The 9,378-nt window shown below is 29.9% G+C and overlaps 1 protein-coding gene across 1 annotated transcript in view; it reads right to left on the minus strand.

Annotated features, from left to right (window-relative positions):
* The window catches only part of LOC21396473 (transcription factor JUNGBRUNNEN 1), an 8,849-nt gene extending 1,956 nt beyond the window's left edge, over positions 1-6,893 (minus strand). Inside the window, exons 1-3 of the mRNA XM_010094870.2 lie at positions 6,872-6,893; positions 6,653-6,835; positions 292-614 (exon numbers count right to left, since the gene is read on the minus strand). Coding sequence (XP_010093172.2) covers positions 292-614; positions 6,653-6,835; positions 6,872-6,893 — 528 coding nt within the window. The remainder of the gene's footprint in view (positions 1-291; positions 615-6,652; positions 6,836-6,871) is intronic.
* Positions 6,894-9,378: the final 2,485 nt, after the last annotated feature.

Consider the following 9,378-nt stretch of genomic DNA (forward strand, 5'->3'; position numbering starts at 1 on the left):
AAAAAAAAAAAAGAAACTATATCTAAGTGTCGCGGAACTCATTTTCTATTAGTATACGGTGTTAGACACTGGGACTTCTAATATTATTGCTTTTAATTAATTATGTATATCTAGTTATAGGGATCAAAACAACCTTTTCCTTATAACAATTATAAACGACTAGCTAGCTAGCAGAATTAAGGAGAAAAGGCCTTTCAAAATAAATAAATAAATAAATAAATTAAGAAGAGAAAGCAACACATCAAAGAAAGAATGAGATCACACATATGACATGGGGTAGATTAATCTTACAGCTTCTTGGTAATTGCCAATATTTTCCTTGGTATTTGGAAAGACGTTTGCAGCAGTAGTAGTTTTCCCATTTGGAGGGAGGCGAAACTCATGCATCATCCAATCAGTTTTAGTGCCTTTGCCGGCACTCCCACGATAATAAACCAACGACTTCTTGAGACCAATGCAATCGTGAGGCTCTTTCACAGAATATATGGGCTTGTCAATGCCTGTTGCCTTCCAAAATCCTGATCCCGTTACTCTGTTTGGTCTTATGCTGTTCCTGTACTTTCTTCCTCGTATGCAGAAGAAATACCACTCTTTGTCCCCAACATTACTAACTTCTTCAGGTTTATATAGATAACCAGAAATCATTACATCTTACAAGAGCCAACGTCAATATAACAATTCATTTATATAATAACACCTCTAGGGTGGTTTTCTTACTAGCTAGTGTCCTGTGTGTCTGTGGATGTGTTGAATCACGTCAAAATCATATAATATAGTAATATGTAAATTTTACTCATTAAATAGTCTAACGAAAATCTAATGGTTTAAACTATACATTATACGTATAGGGCATATCTCTTCATTTTACTATATGAATTAACTTTACTATACCTTAATTGTTTAGATTTACTTAAATCATGATCAGACAAATAATTATGATGTGCTATTGTTCTATGACGTTAGCTTTTCTCTGATCTCTCTCTGCGTCTTTTTCTTCTTAGAAACAAAAAAAAAAAAAAAAAAAAAATAATAATAATATAGTTTTGGGAATTTCGACGGTAGAAGTTCTCCTTTTTTCCCACTAGTATATACTATTGTTTTAGCCGTTCGATTAAATTTTCAATAATGTAACGTTAAAAATTTACAACATGCGATGTAAAACTACTCCCATTATAAAACATTCTATTGAAAATATAACTAAAACAATAGTATGTATCAGTAGGAAAAAAATAGGATATTTATATTTTTATATGTGTTTTAAGTTTATTCAAAATCTATACTTTCAGTTTTTGATCTCATCTAATGTATACTTTCAAATTAGATTTAATATACAAATATATGCCTTATTTCGGTCAATAATTGATTTTGACCTTTAAAATAACTAAACTATCCGTAAGAAAAAGGAAAAAAAAAAAACACTAAAACCTTCCAATATTATGATAATTAAAAATTAATAACACAAAAAACCCATTTGAATGATATTTTTCATATTTTAGAGGTCAAAATTGTAAGTTTAAAGTTTTTTAGGTTTTTTTTCCTCTTTTTATGTTTTTATTCAAGGGTATTTTAGGTATTTTGAAAATAAAATCGAGGATTGACTGTAGAACGGTATAATTTTAGGTATTGAATCTAATTTAAAAGTATACATTTAATGATATCAAAAACCGAAGATATAGATTTTAAATAAACCTAAAACACAGAATATAAAAAGATAAATATCCCAAAAAAAATTCAAACCATCAAAATCTGCTATAGTTTCACACATATACTCCCAGTACCGGGTGTTCTCTCCCAAAAAGGGGGGAAAAATCCCAATATTATTTAAAGTGTCTTCCAATGAGGAATAAAAAAAAAAAAACCAGTCAAACTATAGTTAAGACCAACATATGCCAGATCATTTGTTTAAACATTTGATCAACAATTAGGTGTACCTCGCCTATCTTTTGATGGCTGTTGGAGGTGACTAATATGATAAACCAACATACATTTTGTATTTCTTCTTAAACACGAGCTTAATGCTAATTTCTAATATTTTTGTATAGGGAGGATTTTTGATACATCTGGCGTATCGGTAAGCCAAGTTTTTCTAACTGTTGAATCTACGCATTTTGTATTTTTTAATTTTTACGTGATTTTATGTAGATATAATAGATAAAAAATCCGACCTATTGATATATTAGCGTACCGAAGAAGGTCAATTTTTTTTAATATAAACAGATATATAAAAAGATGCATAGCAATCAATGAAATATACTATAATACTGCCAAAGAATGGTCAATGTTTGGATTTGATTAATATATATATTCAAAGCTGAAAAGTCCATATGAGTTGTTGTATATATTTTGGCATTCTTGATCAATGCATAAGCCTAATGTTGTTTTTAGGGGTTTTGCCACAATTATCTATCGAACTTGTCGTAGTTTAGCAAATTGTCTCCTAAATTTTTAATTTTGGCAAGTTACTCTTCGAACTTATAAATTTTTTATAATGTGCTTCATTTAACTAAACTTGTTCAAATTTTTTATTGAATTTATGGGATTACAAGTTGAGATATTGAAAGATTTGTGTTACATTTGAATTGAAATGTTAAAATTTTTAGTTAAACGTGCTTTTTTAACATTAATTTAACATAGTCGTCATCAAAATGAGACATTATAACAACTTTACAAGTTGAGTGGACAACTTATCAAAATTAAAAGTTTGGGGGGCAATTTGCTAAACCATAACAAGTATGGGGAGCAAATCTGCTAAAATACCCTTGTTTTTATTGTGTACTAAAGGAAGATGTTATTCATGGCATAAATGATATTGTAACAGGGTCAATAAGCTCGTTTCAGATTCTCCAAAAAAAAAAAAAAAAAGCTCATTTCAAGAACAAACCTGAGACGTCCATTAATTTAATAGGTTCAAAATATGGTGGTTTAATTTTTTTAATTAAAATAAAAATTTTGAAAAATGTGGTTTGACTTTGTAGTTTGAAATAGTGTTTGGATATGGGGTTGATTATAAGTTTGAAAAGGAAATAAAATATGAAATTATGTTTAGTTTTGTATTGAAAATAAAGATCGGATGCTGAAAACAGAGGGGATCTGATTTTTTTGAGACAAAAACACTACACAATAGGGTTCAAAATGTTGAAACAAAGGGTAATCCGAAAAAGGATGTTGTTTTGCGTTCAAAATGCCTAATTAAAAGTTCAAAATGGAAAAATGTTACCAAGTACTAGTTCCACTGAACTTTTAAGACATGTTTATTTCATATACTTAAACTCAAATCATTGATTCTGCTATAATGTTTTTCTTTAAAAAAAAATTTAATTTCAAACCTCAGAATTAAGAATCATAGTTTGAGTATACATTCTAAACAGGCTGTTAGATTCAAAACAACTTAACCAAAGTTACCAAACGGCACCTTAATTTTTCTTTTAATTAAGCAACTTGGACTGTTAGAATATAATAAAACTATTGTTGCCTTCTAACAACTTTACCATTTAGGATAACTGAAAAACTAATATGGCATATTTCAGAGCAGTAGATTCTAAGTCTCTAAATTATCATCACGTGTTGGGTCTTTATTATGTTGTGGGTTTATCATTTAGAGAAAATTGCCGAACTTATTCTTAAAGTGCACGGGTCAGGATTTTTACTCCTTATTTATAATTAATACCATTTTGACTAATATAAATATTTGACTAAAAATGATATTAATTGAGAGTGAGGAGTAAAAATCTAGACCCATGCACTATAAAAGTACTTGTCTCCTTTCCTCTATTATTTAATATTCACGTGTTATGCTTTCTAATTAATATATTTAAAGATAATGTTCCGCCAAAACCCCACAGCTTTATATTTATACCATCTAGTTTCTTATTTTCTTTGTTGATTTAAGTAAAATATATATTCTGATAGTCGAAGACCAAAGTTGTAGATGTATTGTCATTTTTACGAGAAGAAAAAATAATCTAGTAGAATATTAAACATATCTTGGTGGAAACAATATAAAGATAATGTCTTTTAAGTGGCATTTTTTTTAGGATTAATTTCAAAAATTCCCCCTAAATATAACCCTTGTAACACTTTGCCTTCTAAATTTTAAAAAGTAACATCGGGTTCTCCAAACTTTGTTCAGTTAACAAGTTTTATCCTTTTGTTACAATGAGTGATGAAAATCAGCACGTGTTAGGTACATGACCCATCTGAGGAAAGTATTATCATAAATTAACCTGCAACGACCCTAGGTTATTAAAAAAACTCAAATGCGTTAAAAAAAACTCATTTTGTCGATTTTTTTGGCTGTGTTAGGGTTAGAACTTTTCCCCCGAAAAGAAAAAATCTGAGGAAAAACCAATCTTCATTGTAAATTTCCGTGGTGAATCACTCTCAATGGCTGTAACATGGGGAAATATTAGTGATTTTAATCCTATTGACAGTAAGTTTGCTCATTCTTTCCTTTATTTGTTGCCTTTTTTTGAATACTTGCTAAATCTGTTTGTTAATTGCTAAACTTGTTTGACCATATCATCTAGTCGGGTTTTGTTGTTTTACCATGCAATCGTGTTGGGTTTTCTTATAAATTTTCCTTTGAGTTAACTGTGGGTATATTCAGTTCGGTTGAAGAAAGATTTTGTGATATGTAGCGTATTAGGACCACAACATTTGACCTTTCTGTGTGTGGGGCAGAGAGAAGCATTTGTTCAAAAGTCTTGATGTTTTTTATGGTATTGTTGTTCAGAAAAAGATTCTTCTGTGACGAAAAAAATAAAAAAATAAAAAAATTCAATTGAAAACTTAAGATTTTTGTTTTATCTTCTTTCTCTCTCTGTATGTTGATGCGAGCGGTAGAGAAGCATTTGTTCAAGCTTTATCCTTCTAGTTTCCATAAGTTAGAAGAGGTATGTTAACTTACTCTGAATTTCATAGGAGGGAGTCCAACAATTAGTGGAGATGATTATGAGCATTCCGATTCTGAGTATGATGATTATGAGCATTCGGATTCTGGATTTGATGATTCTGAATTTGCACAGTCCGAAGATAAAATTGATATAGGTGACACAGTTGAACAAACATTACAAGGACTAGAGAGAAGGAAGGGAAAAGGTCCAGTGCTTGGTGATGATGAGCGTGTGGTGGTTGAGGAAAATGAAGAAAATGAAGCATCAACAAAGGGTGGCAAGGTAAAAAAAAAACAGGAACTTGCCATGGATGAACGATGTGAGGAAAAAAAGAAGTAAAATAGGAATGAAGATGGTAAATTTTTTCAATAAAATGTAGAATTATCTAATTAGGAGGGTATAAGTGTAATTGCGCCTTCAATTCTCACTAAATAAGTGACATGTGACAATTTCGTCACTCATTGTAACAGAATGATAAAACTTGTTAACGGAACAAAATTTAGGGGGAACGGATGTTACTTTTTAAAATTTGAAGGACAAAGTGTTACAATGGTCATAGTTCGAGAGAAATTTTTGAAATTAATCATTTTTTATTACTCATAGTTCAACCCATACGTGAGGGTGAGTGCAATTAGTATTGACTCACACCTCCTAACAAGTTAAATTTAATAGATTAGTAAACTAATATGACATTAAAAAACAAGATTTAGAGTTCAAATTCATGTAGTTGTACTCTTGACAAAATTGGTAAACTAACTTGGTCTAAATACACACTGAAAGCATTCAAAAAATAAATGTTTTTTGAAGGGAACATTCACAAATTACTATACCTCGTAAATAAATAAATTTTAACTGAAAATTTTCAATTTGTACTTTAAGCCTCAATATATATTACAAATAAGTGAAGAATTTACTCTGGACTGAGTTGAGAACCACTACTACCGAAAAATTTTGAATTTGAACTCAATGCAATTATATACGATGATATATATATATATATATATACACACACACACGTGTTTCCTTCTTAGAAAAAACGGTTCTTTGTAATTACGAATATTTAATGCTTCTCAATGAATCGGGAGAGGAATTCGTCATTAGGTTTCATGAGGCTAGCTAACTCTGAGGTACGCTTATGGTGCAAGCTCTTGTTTGTAAGTTTCACAAACTCATGACTTCACTAATTTGACTTTGGAACCATATAGACATATAGAGAGCTTTTTGTTTGTTTTATATTATTATTTTTTTGGGGGAAATTTCTGTATTTTATCTGCAGCTTGTGTGTACATGATAAATACAGGGGCCGGCTGGTAGGAAATAGTCTCAAATGTCAGAATATTATTCTTCTTCTTTAAATTTTCTCCCTTTCTTTTCATGGCTATAATATTTACGATATGCTTAGTATACATACTATAAGATTTTTTTATCAGTATATAATTATATTCGATCCTGAGGAAAAATTGTTTTCGAATGGATTGAAAATACTTAGAGAGCTCATAATATGGCATAGAACATAAACCCTGTAGTAGATAAATATGATTTCTGATCTGTGTGACATATATTAATCCAATCGCTAGCTAGCTTTTACTTGTTTTTCTTCGATGAATCTTATTGCTATCTATCTATATATAATGACCATCTAGGATAAAAGATGAAAAAGATGGAACGTGGATCTATAATATATATACACATACACTGCATATACATAAATATATGTGAACAAAGGCAAGAGATATTGGATACAAAATTATAAAACTTACTTGGAAGATCCCAGGGATCGTATTTGTAGATATCAATCTGTTTGATGAGCTCAATACTGATGGGCTTCTTCTCCACTTTTCTCTTGAGATAAAATCCAACAAGTTCTTCATCAGTTGGATGGAATCGAAACCCTGGAAGCTGAGCACCTTCATCTTCTTCCTTAGTTTTATTGTTATTATCTTCTACAGTAATATTATAATTACAATTATTGCTAGTACTCATGACCTTTTCCACCTCCATATCTGAAGATATCTCTGTCTCTGTACACTGTAATCTTGATGATCCTAAATATACTTTCTAAGTAGTAGAAGCTTCTTCTAATAGTATATTATTATTAGAAGAAGAGAGAATATTATTATTTTTATTGGCTGCTGCCTTGGTCAAGTCTGGACTTCGATTAATACATATATGTTATGTGTGTGTGTGTATGTATATATATATATATATGTATGTATGTATGTATGTATGTATGTATATGAATTATGTTCGCTTAAGCCAAAAGGTCTAATTTTTCGTCTTGTTTATTATTTTTTACGCTGAGAATGGCCAAAACGTCTCTATAGCTACACCTGTGATTTCATCTTTCGTCATTGTTTGATAATCATGACTTGATCACTTGGACGACCGATTGAAGTGGAAGAATTTTGTGATTAAAGTTTATTAATAAATTGATATTAATTGTTCATCATACGGAACGTAACCTACAAAAAAAATAAAGAATTAATTACAAAAATTCTCCTTCAATCGCACTCTTTATAATACTTTACCTTTTATCTTTAAATTATAATATACATTCTTTCTCAACAATGAAATTTTAATAAAAAAAAACCTTCTTCATTAGTATTTTTATAGTTTTATGGTTTAAAATTTGATTAATTTCAAAAAATTTTTATGAACTATGATCCTTGTAACACTCTATCTCCCGAATTTTAAAACGTAACATCTATTCCTCTCAAACTTTATTTTGTTAACAACTTTTCCCCTTCTATTACAATAAGTGACAGAATTTGTCACGTATCATGCACATGATCCATCTGAGGAGGGTATTATCGTAAATTAACTTGCAACAACCCTTCTAAGTATTAAAGAAAGGAAACCCAGATCTTGAACTATAGAGATTCTCTATCGTTGTTGATATTTAAGAGATTCTTTGCTGATCTGTTCAACTGCAATGCTTTGGGCTCAGTCTTCTCTATGCATGCATTTAAGAGTAAGAGAAGAGAGAGAACTGCAATAAATCTCTTCGAATTTCTATAAACAGAATTGGATATATTCAAAGAGATATCCGCCAATGTCTCTTCTTTTGGAACGATATCAGAATGATTATTCTCAGAAATATGGCAATGAGACTGCCGTAAAGGAAGATTACTAGCATTGATATCATCATGAGTGGATTGATGAATCAATGTATTGAGAGCAGATGGAGCAGGATCATGAAAGATCAAATCAATGCTCGAAATCTCAATATAATTGTTATGTCGGGAATGCTTATTCAACTTCATTGAGTCGTAAGAGAAAGAGTCAGTGGGTCTTCCGCTTGGCCCATCCATAAACAAAATGAGGAAAAAAGAAGAAAAATGGGGAACGAAGATGGTGAATTTTTTCAATAAAATAGAGAATTATATGATTAGGAGGGTATAAGCTTAATTTCTCTTTCAATTCTCACTAAATAAGTGACACGTGACAATTTCGTCACTTATTATAATAAAAGGGGAAAACTTGTTAACGGAATAAAGATCGGGGGGAACAAATGTTATGTTTTAAAATTCGGGGGGCAAAGTGTTACAAGGGTCATAGTTCAGGGGGAATTTTTGAAATTAATCCTTTAAAATTTAATTTGAACTTAAACTAATTTAAATATTAAAAAAAAACTTCATACATTTTTTATTCTTCCAAAAAAAGATTCATAAAATTTTTAACTTACATTCAATCCATAATGGATCTATCATAATAAAAAATTCAAATTCAAATTAGTTTTAAATTAAACTAAATTTTAACCATAAGACTACCAAAATACTTTCAAAATAATAAATTTAATGTCAATTTCTGTTAAAAACTTAATGGATGTGATGTTTTTTATTAACATTTCATTGTTCAAGAGAAACAGATGTTACATTTTTAAAGATTTAGGGGGCAAAGTGTTACAAAGGGTAAAGTTTAGGAGTTTTTTGTAATTATTAATCAAAAAATAAAAGAAAGAAGGGAAAAACATGTGACATGGGCTTTTTGAAACTTGGGAAGTTTAGTATTACACAGATAAATGTAGAATTAGAGAAAGTCCAACATGTTTATGCATCATAATTGACTAATACTGTAGGCAAATTTGACACTTGCATAAATGGTAAAAAGATTCAAGCCAGCAGTTTTCAAAAGAGATATATAGAGAATAAGTGTAAATTGACCAATATATATGTGACCAAAACCCAATGAATGCATTGCCTCCTATGTGGACTATTTATGCAGGAAATTGTCAATTGCTTTAGAATGCCACTTTAATTAACCAAAAGAAATATAATTGAAAAAAAAATATATATTTACTGTTGGGATATATATATACATCCACTTTTATTTATGTTTTTCTTCTAAGTATCCTTTTAAGGAAAAAAAACAGATCATTGCAATGTGCATGGGCAAAAAGTGGGTATTATATAACCTTTTCACTTTAATTGCTAGAAAGATCCTAAGTTACCAAACTCTTGGAGATAATAGAGCAATATGATAATGA

The sequence above is a fragment of the Morus notabilis genome, unplaced genomic scaffold (assembly GCF_000414095.1).
Source record: "Morus notabilis unplaced genomic scaffold, ASM41409v2 Scaffold275, whole genome shotgun sequence".
NCBI lineage: Eukaryota > Viridiplantae > Streptophyta > Magnoliopsida > Rosales > Moraceae > Morus > Morus notabilis.